The 18,211-nt window shown below is 41.5% G+C and overlaps 1 protein-coding gene across 3 annotated transcripts in view; it reads right to left on the reverse strand.

The window, feature by feature from the left end:
• Positions 1 to 427: 427 nt before the first annotated feature.
• Positions 428 to 18,211, reverse strand: part of LOC306773127 (protein PHTF2) — a 45,547-nt gene continuing 27,763 nt past the window's right edge. Inside the window, exons 3-21 of one of the 3 annotated variants that reach the window (XM_079262861.1) lie at positions 16,413 to 16,469; positions 16,120 to 16,131; positions 13,025 to 13,094; positions 12,543 to 12,701; positions 10,537 to 10,702; positions 8,258 to 8,419; positions 7,055 to 7,283; positions 6,787 to 6,933; positions 6,538 to 6,694; positions 6,387 to 6,457; positions 6,162 to 6,290; positions 6,001 to 6,086; positions 5,728 to 5,920; positions 5,485 to 5,616; positions 5,297 to 5,383; positions 3,130 to 3,285; positions 2,955 to 3,050; positions 2,747 to 2,872; positions 428 to 2,539 (exon numbers count right to left, since the gene is read on the reverse strand). In XM_079262861.1, the coding sequence (XP_079118987.1) occupies positions 2,519 to 2,539; positions 2,747 to 2,872; positions 2,955 to 3,050; positions 3,130 to 3,285; positions 5,297 to 5,383; positions 5,485 to 5,616; positions 5,728 to 5,920; positions 6,001 to 6,086; positions 6,162 to 6,290; positions 6,387 to 6,457; positions 6,538 to 6,694; positions 6,787 to 6,933; positions 7,055 to 7,283; positions 8,258 to 8,419; positions 10,537 to 10,702; positions 12,543 to 12,701; positions 13,025 to 13,094; positions 16,120 to 16,131; positions 16,413 to 16,469 (2,256 nt within the window). In that variant the 3' untranslated portion in view covers positions 428 to 2,518. The remainder of the gene's footprint in view (positions 2,540 to 2,746; positions 2,873 to 2,954; positions 3,051 to 3,129; positions 3,286 to 5,296; positions 5,384 to 5,484; positions 5,617 to 5,727; positions 5,921 to 6,000; positions 6,087 to 6,161; positions 6,291 to 6,386; positions 6,458 to 6,537; positions 6,695 to 6,786; positions 6,934 to 7,054; positions 7,284 to 8,257; positions 8,420 to 10,536; positions 10,703 to 12,542; positions 12,702 to 13,024; positions 13,095 to 16,119; positions 16,132 to 16,412; positions 16,470 to 18,211) is intronic. The other 2 variants (XM_079262862.1, XM_079262863.1) reach the window with 2 other exon arrangements.

Raw genomic sequence — 18,211 nt, forward strand, 5'->3', positions numbered from 1 at the left:
GTTTCCACTACAGTCAGGTGTTTTCTGTACCTCAGACTTCTGCACCTGCTGACAGAAGTTTTGTCCCTTTGTTCATCAGGAAAAAGCTCTGATTTGTTTTTTCCTTTAACTCAATTAAATGAAAAAAAAGTGTCTTATGTCACTAAATTCTACTTTAGCAAAATCTTAGTTATTTTTCCTTTTTTAATCTCCAGCCATTTGAATGACTTGTAAATCCAGCATTTTCTTTAATAAAAAGGGGATGAATACATTTGAGGACGACTGCCTAAAAGCTAAGAATTGGTATCGGATGGAAAAACACAGCATCAGAACATCCCTTATATTGGAGCTGTAGATTTCTTACCGTTATGTTTTTTAATGCGAGAAGGATGTTGAGGAAGGTGTTAAGGATGATGATCACAGATGAAATACAACAATGATGTGCTCTTTAGCATCCAGTTTTTATTTTCTTAGAAAAATGTAGACAGTTCACAAAAACAAATAAATCTAAATATTCAGACTCTTTGAAAAACAGCATCACAACAGAGTCTTTAATCTAGATCCACTTTCATACTGTTCACACATTTTGTTCCTTAAAAACGCCGTAAAATGTGCCTCTCCTCTACAATAAGCGTGAGGAACAAACAGCTTTTACAAATGACAGAAGGACAAATAGCACAATACGAAAAAGAAAAGCAACAATACAACTTAAAAGTTTCCAGAGGGGAAAAAAAAAATCCATTTTAAAGCATGATGATACAAATACATTCTTTACCCAGCAGAGAGAAACAATGAAATAAGCACTTTGGTCTTCCTCCTCAAACATTGAAGATGATTATGCAAGCATTTTTTTTTTATTTGAAATGAATCTTGTTTGCAGAATACCAACTCGTCTGCTGAGGCAACGATTTGTGTCAACATTTCAGTCCCGTTCTGTGGGTATAACTTCACGTACCGCGTAGGACTGACTTCAGAAACTGATGCTAATTGTCAAAGCAACCATTCACTGAACTAGCTTTCATTTTTATGCAAAACACACAAACTGTCACGCAAGTGAGATACAAAAACGGTGTGACACTCAAATAAGATGTAACTTTTTCTTCCATATATCTGTCTTTAAAGTGCATATTTTCATTCACGTACAGACTTTAGACTGCAGTGTAGAGCAACGTAACAGAAGAGGCGAGCTGAGACAATGATACTGTATTACAGTAAGTAGCATCTAGTATAAAATTCTCTTACCTGGCTAAGTTGATTGAACAGTCTAATATTGACAGACCACGTTGTAACTTTAAAAACCAAAAGTTACAATTGAAATTGGTTTTCTTTCAGTCGGCAAAGAACTAAGCAACATTTAAAAACAACTTCCTGAAATGATACTTCTCATCTTCTGATGAAAATCAACACATAAAACTTAACTTAAACCTTTTGGCTGGTATAAACAAATAATACCTTTCTCTTCATGTTCAAACTCAAGGTACACATTTTCGAAGGGGCATTAAATTAAATTAAAGAGATGCTACTGAGATTTAACAGGAATGAAAACTGCACTGAACAAAAATTTGTCTTCATTCATTTTGCCTGCAAATCATAAGACATGAAATATTCCTTCTGCGCCACATGAGCTCTGAGGAAAAGTTACTATCTACACGTATTGCTAGAAATACTGCTGAAGCCACTCATGTAGCTCTTTAAATAAAACCACAGAAATGCAAAAACCTATTTCATCTTATGCGAAGGAAAAAAATATGTTCAACAATTCTTACACGACCACATTTCTACATAAAATTCCAAATCAGTGTGAGTTTACTGTTCGCACACCATACTTCTTTAACCTCACTGTCATTGCAGTGCCGTCAGACGTCGTCTGCTGAGAGAAAACCCAGGAAGCATTTTCTCTACATCAGAAGGTTTGGACTTCAACTGCGTTTCCAATACTGTTAACATCCATGTTCAGGTATGAACCTTAAAGTTTTTCACAAGTCGGAGCTGATGTAAAGAGATTTGTTGTAAATGGTCTATATCTGCACCGACCATTCTTACTTCTTCACTGCATTTACTTAAAATATTTGTTTTTATTGTGACTTCATCTACTTTACTTCTAACGGATTCCTTAGATGGGGAAAGCATCAAAAAACAAAACAGCCAGACTTTTATCTTTCAAACTGTTTAAGGTTGTGAGCGGGGAACGTCACGCAACATATATAACTTACTGTTTAGGCAAAATAATACAAGAATTGCTGCCCCATCAGCATGCCATATTTTGCCGTTGAGCTTAAAAAAAAAAATCTCGAATGCAGCTGAGAACTTAAACCACCACAGTAATAATTTACGATACTAACACTTCTTGTATACAGATAAAATATAGCTTTGTCTTGTGTCATACAACACACAAGTGAAATAAACTGGGAAATCCAATAAACCCTAAAACCGCTGAACAGGTATAAATAGTTTTGTGAATTGCACAAAGTGGGAACGCTGAAGGTCAGAGGACTCTGATATGTCAAGTGAATTCTTGACGCCATTTCTCAGGTTACTGTCATGACTTGATCTTCCACAGCTGTAAATAGAAAGAAAGATGCGTTGGACATATAATAGAAGCAAATACCTCCACGTTTCTTACTCTACAGTTTGATTACAAAGTGCCAAAAATAGAATTAATGATACTGGAGGTAAAGAGACTTAAACTGACTTCCCTCAGTTTCATTTTAATTAAAAGTATTGTGTCTGAAGACCACAATACACAGCAGCATCTCCATATATTTACCTTCAGATTAAATCCTAACAGGTCAGATATGACTCCAGACACAGCAGATAAGATGACCACCTGGGTGATGTTGTAGAGCAAAGGGTTCATGGTCAAACCATACAACCTGAAAGGAGTATCCAACTCCTAGAGAGAAGAAAAAGCACAAAAATGTCGGTGTTTACATGAATATGTGAGCAGGAGGAGTGGTGCAGCAAAAATTCGGTACCTTGAGTAGTTTGGTAGCCAGTTTTAAAACGTTGTTGACCAGTGTCAGCTCCTCTTTCTTATTTGGCTTCTTCTCCATTTTCAGATACAGGTTGATCTGCAAAAGCACAAAGTGGATTAATGAGACTGTGTGAAGATGTGCTTTGTGTTAATGTGTGTGTGTGTTTTGTGTGTACCTGTTCAGTGAGCAGTATGGAGGTGTTGCTGTATTTCTTGCTGGTCTCTGAGCCCAGAGTGACAAACCGGAGCAGGAACAGAGACAGGCTGGAGCACCAGATCACCAGCTCCCAGTTATAGTGACACTCGAGGAACGTTTCATGGACATGGAGCAGCTGAAGGGGAAAAAAGGTGATACGCCATGTCAACAAATGAAAGTTACAGTGTTAACGTAGTGCAGAACTGTGGCTTAATCAGAAGTATTTAAGCTTTTACCATGGTCAGTAAGAATTCTAATGACAACTAATCGCATTATTTTCGCGTTGTTTGCAAAGTTAGACCACTCAGTCACTGGTGTCACCGTAGCAACGCGTTGATTCAGATGAAATGAGTTTCCACCAGGATGGCCGGGCTGTACTTTAGTGATGGGATAAGAAGCTCGGTCATCCGGGAGGTAGGGCTGCTCGATTATGACAAAAATTATAACCACGATTATTTTGACTGAAATTGAGATCTCGATTATTTAACACAATTATCCAGCATTTTTAATCAACGCTGCGCATCGTGGTATATAGGAACTAATTTATGTTGGCCTCGATGTACGTTTTATGCCAAACAGCCGCTGTCAGGCTGCAGTGTGTTTGTCTCATTCACCTGTTACAAGACAGTTGATCTGAACCAGCTGATTAACGCGTTGCTATGGTAACGCCCTGTAACAGAGGGATATTACAGCGTTTACCTCGCCGAACTATGTATACGAAAATAATGCAGCTAGTTCTCGCTGACAATGGTATAAACTATGTTTAGGTGAACTTCCACAACTTACTGCAGTTATTCTACATTGACCTGCAGCCGGAGCCGACTGAGACTGGCCGCCTGGGAGTGCTTAACGGTGTGTTCAGACCAAACGCGTTTTGAGCGTCAAGAGCCGCAGGTTTCCATGTAAAGTCTATGGGAAGGCGTGGCAAGGGGGGGTCGAGCTTTCTCGCGTTTTGAGCATCGGTGTTCCGCACGGAACGCGCGTCAAAAGCCAGAGATGGGAAAAGCTGAACTTTGGCCGTTCAACGCAGGGCGTCAACCAATCAGAGCGATCAGCTCGCAGCTCCTAGAGGATCTCTGTGGTGAACCCAGACACGGGGCTGAGATGCCATTACTCCGTGCAATATGTAGGAAAACCATTCCTTGCTAAAAAGCTGAATGTTACTGATTTGGCAACAGAGCAGGACACGTCAGGACACGCCATCATTTAAACTGACCGGAAGGAAAGCGCCGCCTCGTTTGCCGCTCGCTCCAGACACACAGCGGCAGGAGCGTTTTGGGTGTCGGACACAAAAGTGGCAGTTTAGTGACCAGCATCGAGCGTTCAGCGTTTTGAGCATTTTTGACGCTCAAAACGCGTTTGGTGTGAACACACCGGGAGAAGATCCCGCTGCTCATTCAAGGCAGTCGCCAAAACACCAGAAAAGTCTCTCATAACTCCAGTAAAAGTTGCTAGATTTGTCGCTACTCGCTTTTAACAAAAAAAAAAAAAAGGGGCCAGATTTAGCGAGAACAGTATCTGAATGAAACCAAAGCGGCTGTGGGAGGAGTTTACAGCACAGCGCTGCAATGCCAGAGATGCTCGATTAGCAGCTGAAGACAGCAGGAGAGGAAACTGCAAAGAGAAAAATAATCGTACCCTTTTATTCTTATGATCGTTGAAAACTCAGTTATTGAGATTAAAATCTGATTAATCGCCCAGCCCTACTGGGAGGGGCTCAGAGTAGAGCCGCTGCTCCTCCGCATCGAGAGGAACCAGTTAAGGTGGCTCTGGCATCTGGTCAGGATGCTTTCTGGACGCCTCCCTGGTGAGGTGTTCCAGGCACGTCCCTCTGGGAGGAGACCCCGGGGAAGACCCAGGACACTGGAGGGATTATATCTCTCGGCTGGCCTGGGAACGCCTCAAATCCCCCCCCCCGCAGAGTTGGCAAATGTGGCTGGGGAGAGGGAAGTCTAGGCTTCCCTGCTTAGGCTGCTGCCCCGCGACCCGACCCCGGATAAGCAGCAGAAGATGGATGAACTCGCGTACTAAGCTCAGCCTCAGTTAAGTCAGTCAGAAAGTTGCTATTCTATTCTAACGGTCTACTTTCTGATTTTGTCACACTAAAGAGCCCTCAAAACCTCATTTGGATTTGATTCCTACATTACCTGGGCACAGCAGATGAAGACAACGGACAGAGTGAGCAGGAAGGCAGACGACACGATGACATCCACTGAACGCTGAGGACCCCGTCTCTGCAAATTCAGCATAAATTTCATTCAAGCTCTCGCCACCTCTCAAATTCATAAAAATATATTTACCTGGTTAGTGCATTTTGTAACAGTAAATAATGTACCTTGAGGTAGGAGCGTAGCAACAGCCACATCTTGATATTCTGAACTTTCTTCAGTCTAAAATGTGGGACCTCAGACTTCCTGGCTCTGCGGGCTGAAGTCAGGTGACCAAACAGTTTGGCAAACAGCAGCCTCTGAAATATAGAAACATGATTACGATGAAAATATGTCTGGCAGAAGTTCGTTCTGACAGTTTGAGACATTTCCACGATTAAGAGAAACTAGTGAGGTTTTCATCATCACACCTGTTTGTAGGTTCTCTCTGCTACACTGAGCAGGAAGAAGAAGAGCCATATAAGGCAAACGCGCACCAGGAAGCTCAGCGTTACCATGGTGATTACCAAGACTTCTGATCCAGACCCACCTCCCAGCGCCACAGACAGCAGCTCATTAGCTGAAAGTGTGGTCAGCTGATCCAAGTCACAGTACTGAGCCAGCCTGCAGGTTTAAAAAGAAAAATGTGTCGATAAAAGGTAGAAGAGCCAAAAAAAACCAGAGATCCTTTTCTGCTGCAGTACCTGTAAGCGAACGGTGTGAGTCCAAGTGTCACTGAAACCAGGTTCCCAAAGACCTGGTAACCAATACCAGGAGTGTAGAGATTCACCTGAATGCACAGACAAAATGTCGGTGTTAGTTTCTTGTCCGTTCGTCATCACCTCATACAAAAAGTGTCACTCACTCTGTTCATGATCATGCCACTGATCTCCAGGACAGACATGTCTGCCTTCTTGCACTCGTTTCCCTCCCATACGATGGCGCTCACTCTCTCCAGGCCGGGGTTGGAGCTGTGCAGCCAGGGAACGTGACCCTGCAGGAGAAAAGTAAAACCACACAGCAACATTAATGAGAAACCTGCAGACGTCGCTGCAAGGCATTAAAAACTGCAAAATGTACATCAGCTGACCTGGTGGAAAGGGTCATCTCTGTATTCCTTTTTAGCTGGAGGACATACTGGCGTTCCTCCTCCTTCTCCCTCTAAAGGAACGAAAGACGGTTTTATTTATTATTTCCACCGCTGAGTGAACCACATGGTGTTCATGATCCTTTCCTCTCACCCGTCTCTGAGGTGCAGGATGATCTGCACTCTGCACAGTGCAGGAAGTCTTCCCACATGAGATCCTCCGTTTCTGACTCGTGTCTGGTGCTCTCCGAGTCGCGAGTCCTCATACTGGAACACCTGGAGCTACAGCTGGTTCCAGACTTGGGGATGTCCTGACAGACAGAGCACAGACTGATCTTTCTCAAAGCAATGCAGATGATCCTGAATGAAACTGATCTGATAAGGATTAAAATGTGCTGCTTACCTCCACAGCGTAGTGTTTCTTGTAGTGGTGCGCATTCTTGCGGTTTCGGAGGGTGCAGTCACTGTTCTTTCTCTCCACTCCCCTGCGGTGCGTGCCGTACGATGCCTCAGGGTCCTCCTCGCTGGATGCCTCATCTGATGCTGGCTCCTTAAAAGCACAGACATGTCCAGATGTGACAGATGCTGTTCCTTGTTTCTAGAGCTGCAGCTATAAATCAGCTAATTGAAACTAGTGATAAAACGCTGATAATAACTTTCTGATGGATTACCTTACTGCCGCTGGCTGTCAGCAGGACTGAGCTGCGGGCGCTGTGAACATGTGTGGGCTGGACGTGAGAATTCCAGCACAGCTCATCAGCTCGGTTTAATAGATCACACTGCTGCTCGTGGAGCTGGAGCCCCTCCTCGCTGCTGCGATTGGTCACCCGGCCGTCCAGCGAAACATAACCGTTATCTGTCTCTGTAGATTTATCGATGGAGAGCTTGGACTTCTTAGATCTGAAGGAGGATTAAAAATGTGATTGATAGAAAGGAAGGGGGGGGGGGCAGTAAATGTACCGATAGTCATTCATTTTAGCCTCAGAAGCACATGCAGCAACATTCATCATACTGGGATGCACACAACACTGTGGAACATTCATGCAAAATGAGCATCAATGATGAAGACAAAGTGGTCCTGATGTGAGATACTGGACTTAGCAGCTGCTGCAGTAAATGTTTCAGCAAAACACTGAATGACGAGTGAATGATGCGCCTACAGTGACGCTTACAGTAAAAACAAACCATGAGTACTGTTACAGACAGTAGAGAAAAGTGAAATATGTGATTAAATCTGGTTTAATGAACAGACCTCCAGAACAACATAAAGTGAAATGTTGCAGGGAGCAGGACTGGGTGACCGTGTGAGATGTTCCACACTGCTGCAGTCTGCTGAAAGCTGGCAAGAGGAGAAGCATGGGGGCAAGCAGCAGCTTGACATGTTAGTTTTTCTGTCAGGATTTTAATAAAGATTGACTTTGTCATGTGGTTAAAAGTGCTTCCAGGCAAAAGCCAAGCCCCCATACTTCTTGTGAATGCAGCTTTGTCAGCAGGATTACATAAAAACAAGCTGCAAAATCCTTCAGCTGCTTAAAAATAGATTTGATTTGGAAAATAATCCATCTAGTTGATCAATGGGATCAACTTTTCTCTATCATAATAAAGTCTAATAGGAGAGGGAAGGATGTTGCAGCTGAAGAAGCACAGGTTAGGTCCGAGGCAAGGCTGGCTCTCACTATTAAAACTTCTGTTTTCCAATTTAAAAATATTAATATATGAATAGATAGATACTTTATCATTTCACACATGTAGACATGGTGTGAAATGAAATTAATGTGAATAAATGAACGGTTGTCATTTTTTCTGTTTTTAAAGCACAGCCCCACCTCTACATGATCTCACCGTTTAGGAAGATGGGAAATGAAAATACACACCCAGCTTTACAGATATCATGCCAGAAATCTTGGAAGAAAGCGCCCAGGCTGTATGTGGTGCTTGCTGAATGGGAGTGTGGCGCCCCCTCCTGTGTGTTATCGGTAGTGCTAGACCCGTCGCCTTCCCTATGCACCTCCATCTGAGATGCCTTCCTCAACTTCCTTCAGTTTGGAAAGAATGGAGGGGTGGAGAGAGACTTACAGCGAACCTGGAGGCTAAAGGAGTCTACAACCACAGCAGTGTGTCCACCGGGAACCAGACAGCAACTCCTCATCTCGTCAACGTGTCTCGATTCATAGGTTAGTAGTTTTTTCAGAAGGAAATCGCTGTGGCTCCCGCTGGACACAGAGGCTGATACAGTCGTTTAAACAAACACTACCTTTATTCTGCAAAAGTAGCGCCATTCATGCATTTGGTGAAAGCTAATTATTTAAAAGTAAAATGAGATTATATTTATGTTTTAAAAGCAGAAACTAACAAACTAGTTCAGACTGCAAAAGCAGAAACAGAATTTTTTAAAACAGAAAATAATGTAAACATTTATACAGTCTACGTTTGCAGAATTTCCTCCAAAAAAACAAACAAAACTGTTCATCAATAAAACAAAGGCACACAGGAAAGGTAAAGGACAGAACTTGATTGGGTTTCAGGTGTATAAGATGTTCAGTTATTCTCAATCCCTGACAGAAATAACAGGAGTTCATGCAGGTCTGTTGATCATCTGTTCAACTTGCTTTTATCAGCTGAAGATGGGGCGGAAAAAAAGTAATCAGCTTGTTTTTCATTAACTTTTTAAAAAATCTGGAACAATAATAAAATCAGGCTATTTTTGCTGTTTTGATTGGAAGTTAACCTCTAAAAAAAACCCCTGCAAAAACAGCCAATTTTACTTTATTTATTTCAGATTTCTTAAAGAATTATGATAAAACAAGCTGATTTTTTTCTTGCTTTCTGATGTTTAAAGGAATAATCAATGAACAAATGATACACAGACTTACTGAACACCTGATGTAAAAGCTTCATCTGTTACGCATCTCAGAAAGGATTTTAATTCTCTTCAAACAGCAGAGAAAAGATGCAGGAATAATTTCCAAAAAGCAATTTGGAAAGAATGAATGACTGTAGAAACGTTTATAGTAGATGAAACATTTATCAGCTGAAAGTAAGCCGTTTTACTCCTTTTCCTTTTAGCGTTGGCAAGCTTTCAACTAATCAAACACGTCAGATGGGAGCCGACTGCAGTCACAGGACATCAAGTCGTGTCACAACTTTTGAAACGCGCTCTGACACAATGTTTTGATTGTTGCGGCAACTAAGTACCTGTAATTATCGGTTCAGTTCTGTAACCATGGTTGCTTTACGTGATGTTTATTTTGGGATTTCTACTCTGTAATTTATCCGTTCATTACTCAGAAACAACAAACAGACCTGTGAAAGAAACATCAACTTTCCTTTTGTGTCAAGCAGCAACAGTGAAGAAAGCAAGTAACCAAACAGTACTTTCTTAGTGTTCGCTGACAGTCACTTATGTTCTGTGAATAAATCTGCTTTAAGCTTTTTTTTTTTCTTCCTATCTGGGAGAAGAACTGTCCACTTGTGTACAAATGGAAGAGAATTGATGCTTCTGCATTTTTTTTTTTTTTAAAGGAATTAAAATATTTTTCTCTTCCTAAAACTTCCCAGAACTGAATTGTGGTCCATTTTTCTTCCAGTCTGAAAACGGTCTTCTGATTGTTAGCAGCCAGACGGAGCAGCCACACACTGCACCCAAACACTCCAAAACACAGCAAATTAACACTTTATTTCACACAGTGAACCCTCTCGTCTGCAACCAGCAGAACAGTTCGGACATTTTCTGCTCTGTTCACTCGTTTTTACTGACAGCAGTTTTAAGCTGCGTTCATGCCGTGGTCTGGAAGTTTCCTACTTCACATAAACTTGTGGAAAACTCCAGGACAAACAAGCTATTTTTAACTGAGAACATGGCAGAAAAACAAGCTCTGCTCGGCAACAAAAGGCATATTCATTGATAATTGAATTCATTTATTTCCTGTACTTCCTTTCTTCACGGTTTTTGTCCTGTGGCTTTTACATCCTCTGAATGCTCTTTGTTTTCTCAGATTTTCTCCAGTTTTCACAGTATTTCTTCTCTCTGGACTTCTTAGATATTTTCCTCCCCTTCAACTAATTTTTATCTCTGCTTTCCTCACACTCATTTAACGTCTAAACACACTTCAACATCCTGTTACTGTTACTCAAGGCATTAACTTGCCCTTACCTGCGTCTCTTCCCCCCGCTGCTGGAAGCAGGTTTCGGGGTCCTGGTGGAGACGATCTGACAGTGGACGGTGCCCAGCAGCAACATGAGCCAGATGGCTCCAAACACCTCGGTGGCTGGTATCCCATGAGGCTGCGGGATGCTCACATACAGGATTGCAGCTGCCACTGTGAGACAGACGGACAAATGTCAGCAACCACTCTTTTATTTCTGTAGTACCATTAGGCAACAAGTTAACCTGTTAAACAGGAACATAGCATTAAATCTGACATCTGTTCAGACTGTTTGACATCAAACTCACTTCTGTTTGTTTCCAAAAGGAAAATATTCTCAGCTTTTCTACACTGAAAGATGTTTTTATCCAGAAACTCTGCAGCTCCTCTGTGCAGCATGTTTGGCTAGCTGCAGGGAGGGTGGGTTTAGTTTGCTTAGACAGGTGCTCTCTACATTTCAGTCCTCGAAGCCCCCTGTGCTGTTGCAAAATCAGTTATTCCTTAAAACACCACTGACGAAACGCGACTTTTATCGTCTAAGTCAGAGTCCCCAACCCTGGTCCCCAAGGACCGGTGTCCTGCAGGTTTTCCAAGTGTTCCTGCTGGAACACACCTGACTCAGACTCAGACAAGCTCTGCTCATGTCTGCTAAATACACATTGATTTGAATCAGGTGTGTTGCAGCGGGACACTTGGAAAACCTGCAGGACACCGGTCCTTGAGGACCAGGATTGGGGATCCCTGGTCTAAGTGATTAATGTCAGTGTCAGCTTTATCTATGTAGCACGTTTAACAGCCGGTAGCTAACCTACGTGCCTTACAGCAAAATTATCGACAATAAGAAAGATAAAAAGCAAAAACAATGAAACAGATTAAAGATTAAAGGTGACTCTGCTCAGCTCAGATCTTTGGTGATTAAACGATGCAGGACAGCAGGTAAAACTCGTGAATTAATTTCAGTCCATATGCCATTAAAATTAGTTTAATATTTGTTCTTCATTATGGAGACAGATGTATTATTATTTATGCATTTATGTATTTATCAGAGAAAGGTGCCGCCTTCCTAAACACTAACAGCACTCTGGGTTTATGGATAATGTTTCCAGTTGGCTGAACACTGACTGGCAGAGCTCCGAGGGTTGGAAACAGCTGATTTCATACCAAAGACGAAGAAGAAAAAGAAAAAAAAACAACAAATAAAAGCACAAGAGAAAAGCTGTATTATATAATTGTCATTATTTACACTTCGAATCACTCCATCATACTTTCCTTTTCACTTGAAGAACAGAGACTATGAAAAGCTGAGACGGCACTACCAATGTCTGAGACTGACCCAACTAGCAGCATAACAATAAAGACAGATTCATGCAAACTAACTCTAAGCCATCTTTTATTTAATCCAGTTGCAATTAAAATTATATTCTTCCAGCAGGAATATAAGCAGCAGACTCAACATGAGCCAAACATCTACATCGGTTTATGGAGACAAAACAGGACCTGGAAGTTAAAAATCTTCCACTTATTTCCTTTAAGTGGCTGAAACCTCAGTGTGTGTCGCGCTGGTCTCGACAAGCTCAAGCAGGTTGGTTTATCTGAGCTTCTACTCTTCATAAAGCTGCTTTTCCAGTTCTATTAGATCACCAAGAAGGTGTGTTTTGTGCTCTACAGTATGTGGAGGAAATGAGAGATCAGGAAGGGTGGAGAGAGATGGAAAAACTCTTCAGAAAAGGGCAACATGATGTAGGTGGTGGAATAAACGCTTCAGTGTTTGTGCAGTCTGTGTGTGTGTGTGGGTGTGTCTAGTCCAGAAGCGTTTTATGTTGGCAGGAGATGCTGGATGAGACGTGGATTGTAAAGAAAATAGATGTGCAGCAGCTTATGAACCCGAGTAACTTTAGATCTACACTGGAAACAGAAAACAAAGCACGACTTTGCAACTGGAAAGACGCGTTATTTTATTTTTAAAAAAGTGATTTACCTCCAAAGACACAATCAGATTAGTGGAAACACCTACCCTGCAGCAGATAGAGAGCCAGCAGGAGGAAGAAAATGGCTCTGGAGGTCACCTGGATCCACCAGCGATAAAAGAAGGGGAAGAAAACAACTCTGACGATGCCCTTCCTGGTCAGTGATGTCCACGGACTCTCCGGTTTGGCCTTCGCAAATGCTGAGCCTGGAATGAGAAAACTTTCTTTTATTCTCTCTTTTCACCTTTTTGGGAGATTTTTTTTCTCCCCACAGATCAACGTTTTTCCTTTATCTTCCATTTATCCACTCTGCTTTCATTTCTTCTTCACAGTGAGGCTAAAAGCTGACGTCGCCTGCCTCCGTTACGTAAACAGAACAAGCTTCATGGTTGTAACGTAGCCGAGCAACGCAGGCGTCTCTTACAGCTGAATATCTGGTCTTTGCAGTGAACCTGGCCGGCATCTCATCTCATCATCCTGAAGAGAGGAAGGCTGCATGCACACACACACACACACTTTTTATTCTCACCTCTAACCAAGTCCACGTCTATAAGATCTGGTTTGACATGTCCTGTCTTCTTTGGCTTGTTCCTCAAGCCCTGCAAGGGGAGACAGAGAGTCATCACCACACAGAGAACAGAGAAACAAGTGAACTTTACCTCCATAAAACACACATGCGGTCAGTGTGTGAGGATGTAAACACACAGCTACAGGGTCTACTCAGTTAAAAAGCAGAGGCAGCAACTCACTTCTAGAAGGTTTATTTTTGTGCTTGTGCTACTCAGCATTTTGCAGATGAGTCTTAAAGATCTCTCTGTCCTTGAAGCAGCTGCATCATTTCACACGGTGTGTTTTTCATCCTGAAGCTGAGCCTGGTGCTTTGTTCACTTTATGACTCTGGGAATAAGCCTCCCCTGTGGCACACTTCCTGTACCAGCTTGTCGCTTCCTCTTGTTGTGACGCATGCACTTATTGTGCGTGCGTGTGTGTTTGAGAGACGTCAGCTGCAGTGAAATATTATAATGTAACTTTATATGCTACTGTAAATTATGATATTCATGCAGACTTTCTGCATGGCTGTAATTTCTGACAACCAATCTATAAACATAAATAAACACTAAACGAGTGTGTGAGTGTGTGTGTGCGTGCACAAGACAAAAGTGACTCACACATGGTTCAGACCAGTGATGGGCACACCTGTAATAGTTGGTTTTATGTTGTTTGAATCAGTCACTGCGGGCTGACAGATGTGACCACATGTGCACACCTATGAAAAGCCTTGGAAACGCGCATGTTTTTCTGGGTAAACATTGTGTAACTGTTGGTATATGAGCTCAGTGAAGGGAAACTAAACTTTAAAAAGCTTAAAACTACATTTTATGTAACTTTTTTCTGTCAAAAAGTCACTTTTAATATTTAAAAAAAAAAAAAAAAAATCAATTGTCAATTTTACAAATATTAAGTATTTTTAAAAATCTAATAAGGAATGAATATTTCCAGTTTGTCTCACTTGTTAAAAGATGGATCAAACTAAGGGAATTTCTTTTTCATCCAACTAAATGTTGGAAAACATGTAAACCAATAACATTGTTATCAGTCGCTACCAGAACTGATCCTTTCAAGCTGTGTAAATGTGAGTGTGTATGTTCTGAAATGCGCTCGAGTCTGCCTGGCTCATGCTAATATTTACACAAGCCAATCGAGTCCGGTTATCATTCAACAGTCTGATATGTAGGCTTTATCTTCAAACAGCACAACCGATGAGAGAGAGTACGTGCAGAAGGGGGAAAAAGGTTCGACAGTATTGCAGTGGTGTATGGAGCGTGTTTGTGTGTGAAGGACTAAAAGTTGCTGATCAATAGCTTCCTCCTGGCAGGAGATCTACTGCAGCAGTGAAGTTATCTCTGCTATTCATAGCCTCTTACCATAAAGGAGATGACGGCTCACGGACTGGTGCAGCATTTATTAATTCATGTTTGTGTAAATAATCGGTGTAAAATCCTGAAAAAACAACTTTTATTTGTTTATTTAGGTAAAGTTTTTCAGCTCTTGCTTTGCCACCACGACCTTGACACCAAAATGTTGATGTCACTTCTGTTTTCACCAGCAGATGGCAACTGGTTTTCATTATCCACAGTAAAGCCAGTTTTCTGTGTGAAAAGTTCTGAATAACCTCAAACACACATCTAAAGCATGAGATGCAGTGTATGAAAACCTATTCTGTGCACGTGATATACTAATTAAATATTACTGTGTTGGAGTGTAATCTATTCCCCTCCTCTGGTCTAATTTAACACAAAGTCCTCAAGTCGACTCTTGATCCTGCAGATTTGATGGTTTTTATCTTCTTACTTTGATTTAAAACAACATGGATGTGTATGTAGAGAACTTACACTTCCTCTTGACATCAGAATAAAAGCAGCTTATTCATGCTGCATGAGGAGATCGCTTTGGAGTCACACATCAAAGGATATTTTTAGATTTATGAGAAGATCGGGTTGGTTTTTATGGGCCTATAAACACTATAATTATTCCATGTAAGGGTTAAGGAGGACACGCATCTTGTTTCCATACAGAACTGATAAACTGCCCCACCTGCTGCAGAGACACTCTAGGAAAGCATTTACATCACAGTATGTCAAGGTCACGACGCAGGGCGCCGTGTCTGTTGAGCTCAGAGCGTTTCCCAGCCCTCTGTTTACAGGATTAGACTATCCATACAAGGACAGGAGGAAGACTTGGAGATAAAGATGTGCTGCAATGTAGAAACTACTCATCACGATCTAAAGAAATATAAAACATTCAGAACAAAAACTAAAAAGTAGGAAAAAGCCTCGGTTGTTCTTGGCAACTAAACCTTGCTTGTTTCAGCCTCGCCAGCTACTTAAGTTAAGCTGCTAAACTATCAGAGCTGTGGGCGTCAAAGGTCAAAGATCACAGCAAATGGGTGAATTTACACGCACACACACACGCACACACACACACACACACACACACACACACACACACACACACACACACACACACACACACACACACACAACAGCACAGGCACATTAACCTCTAGTTTTAACCCTAAATGTTACCACACACTGTATAACCTCAACTCTAATCCTTCCTAATTAACATTAAAATAAGTATAAATGATCAGGACTATTGTTGTTTATTGTTTTATTCTCAGCATCCAATGATTAAACAACCAAACACCGTTTTGTGGAAACCTCTAACAACTAAAGTCAATAGATGGAGTCGTTTCACACCTTACAGTGGTGTTATCTGGGTGGAAAAAATCTATTTTAAAGAATAAATTATTTACTCCTCAGCCTCCAATTAGAAATATGGGACAAGACTGTTGCAACCTAACTGATCACATGACTTTAATTTGCTATGTTCTCTCACACACACACACACACACACACCAGCTCCCTCACTGTGGAGCACTTTGACTTTCCTACAGCCAGTAAATGCACCATTGCATTGAACACAGGTCAGGGTTAATAAACACCAGGACTCAACATGGCAGCTGAACTTCATCAACCAATCACAGTCTAGCAGTCTACAGCGAGGGTGAGCAGACGTGCACTGTGGGATATGAGAGGATCATGGTCCTTGCTGCATACTCACCAGAGAAATAAACTGCAGAGGAGGAGGAAAATGAAGGAGGATGAAGGTGAAGAGAGGAGAGAAGGGCGGGTGACGCTCAGGCCAGACAGGGCAGAGAGGAAAGAGTTAAAAGAAAAGAGCTAGTGCCACCATAAGAGGAAGATGAAAACGTCAGAGAAAGGACAAAATAATTACTTGCAAAAAAAAAAAAAAAGTAAAAACAAGAAAGGATGAAGAGACAGCCCACAGAAAAGAAAACAAACAGGAGGAAGAACCAACAGAGAAATAATGAAAACACAGTGAAGCCAACAGACCTTTATTTCTCTCTGCTCCACCGACTTCTCCCATATCTGCTGGTCATAGGCGCCAATCTGCAACGACACATAACGTATTGATTATGACACGTGGAAAGAAGAGCTGGAGTAAACGGATGAGGTACAAGGTTAATGACGGTGCAGCAACTTCCATGCTGCTCGGGAGTTAAACAGTAATGGACCAACGCGGTGGTGTAAATATTACTACAACAGTAACCGCTTCTTTTCCATGAAATCACACTGAACACCCAGCACCCCCTTCATTTTCTCCGTTACATCATCACCATCCTTTAAAGCCAGATTACATCACAATAACAGCAGACAGCTCATTAATGGTTCGTGTTTGGTTTGTGTGGGAGCTCATGAAGAAGCTGGATTTTATTAGCAGCTATGTGTGGATATTAGTCTGAAAGTGTGCAAACAGGAGTGTTTGCGTTTTAACTTCTCATGTTTCAGAAGAACTCTGAGACGCCTTCATATGCAGATCATCGAGTCTTTACCACTTGATAAAATAAAACACCAGCTGTTTACAGGTATTGCGTTTTACAGATTCACAATCACATTAAAGTACTTTATTTTGTTCATCTGTTTACGGATATTTCCCTCACACTTGATTTACCTGTTTACCGTTATTAATACAAACCGCTGAAGGGCAGGACCTCAAACGCATCATCAACCTGTCAATAACCCTACTCAGTGAGCAAGCATTGTCATTGTCATATAAATAACAATGAAATTACACTAGAGCATCTCTACATCACAACACTGCATAGTACATGGAATAAAGTGCATCTTAATAAGTAATAAATAAAAGGAATCAAGTCTTTCTCCACATTCAAACAATGGCCGAAAATGAATCTGTCCAAGTCGTAATTATAGATATTCAAATATAGAACAAATAATTCTTAGAAAATGGCATACTCCTTTAATGGTTTTGGAGGATTGAATAATTACATAATCAACCATCTGTATTAAATTATTGATAATATTTGGTTATTATATTGTAATCTGTCATTATCTCCTGTTGGTACGTCAACTCTATGTACCAGGTTCCCTCTATGAGCTTTAAATAGCTTCGATGGGAGACCTGATTCACACGTGTGCAGCTAACATTGGATCTGGTGAGTCTTCTAGGTTGTTTGTCCAAACTAATGAGCGTGTGTGTGTGTGTGTGTGTGTGTGTGTGAACAAATAAATGAAAATAAATAGTGCAAACAAACCCCACAAAAACCATAAACATCCATGGCGTAAACATCGGTGCAACCATTAAAATAATAAACCACCAAAACACAAAAGAAAATACAGTTAAATGCTACACAAACCTGTTTGTTAGAGATTTTCTCTTTGTGTATGCGAATGGTAAAAACCTGTTTTTAACCATACAGTCCATGTTTGTGTGCAGAGTAACACTTCTACATAGTATACCTGAATACAAATCTTGTTTGTGTCTCGAACAGGCGTAAGAAAACGGGCCAGAAGGTCAGCTTCCGTTGAAGCGTAGTCTAGAAAAAAGCTTTCAGACAATGTGGTCCAGGCCTTGAACCAGTATAGATCAGTGTGTCACACGTAGAGAGGGGAACGGGAGGGTGACACTAATCAGGAAACGCAGCAGCACCTCCAACAGTCAAATCAATCCAGGCCAATCGATCTTGCATGCAGAAGGTTTGGTGTGAGTATGAGTGACAGTGTGTGCATACGGATATCTGGCCAATGCACAACAAAAATCTGCACGAGCTTAAGACATCAGACGTAAAAAGACACCGATAGAGAGAGCCGTTACTGTTGGAGCAAGACACTTT

The sequence above is a fragment of the Telmatherina bonti genome, assembly GCF_933228915.1.
Source record: "Telmatherina bonti genome assembly, chromosome: 23".
Lineage (NCBI taxonomy): Eukaryota > Metazoa > Chordata > Actinopteri > Atheriniformes > Telmatherinidae > Telmatherina > Telmatherina bonti.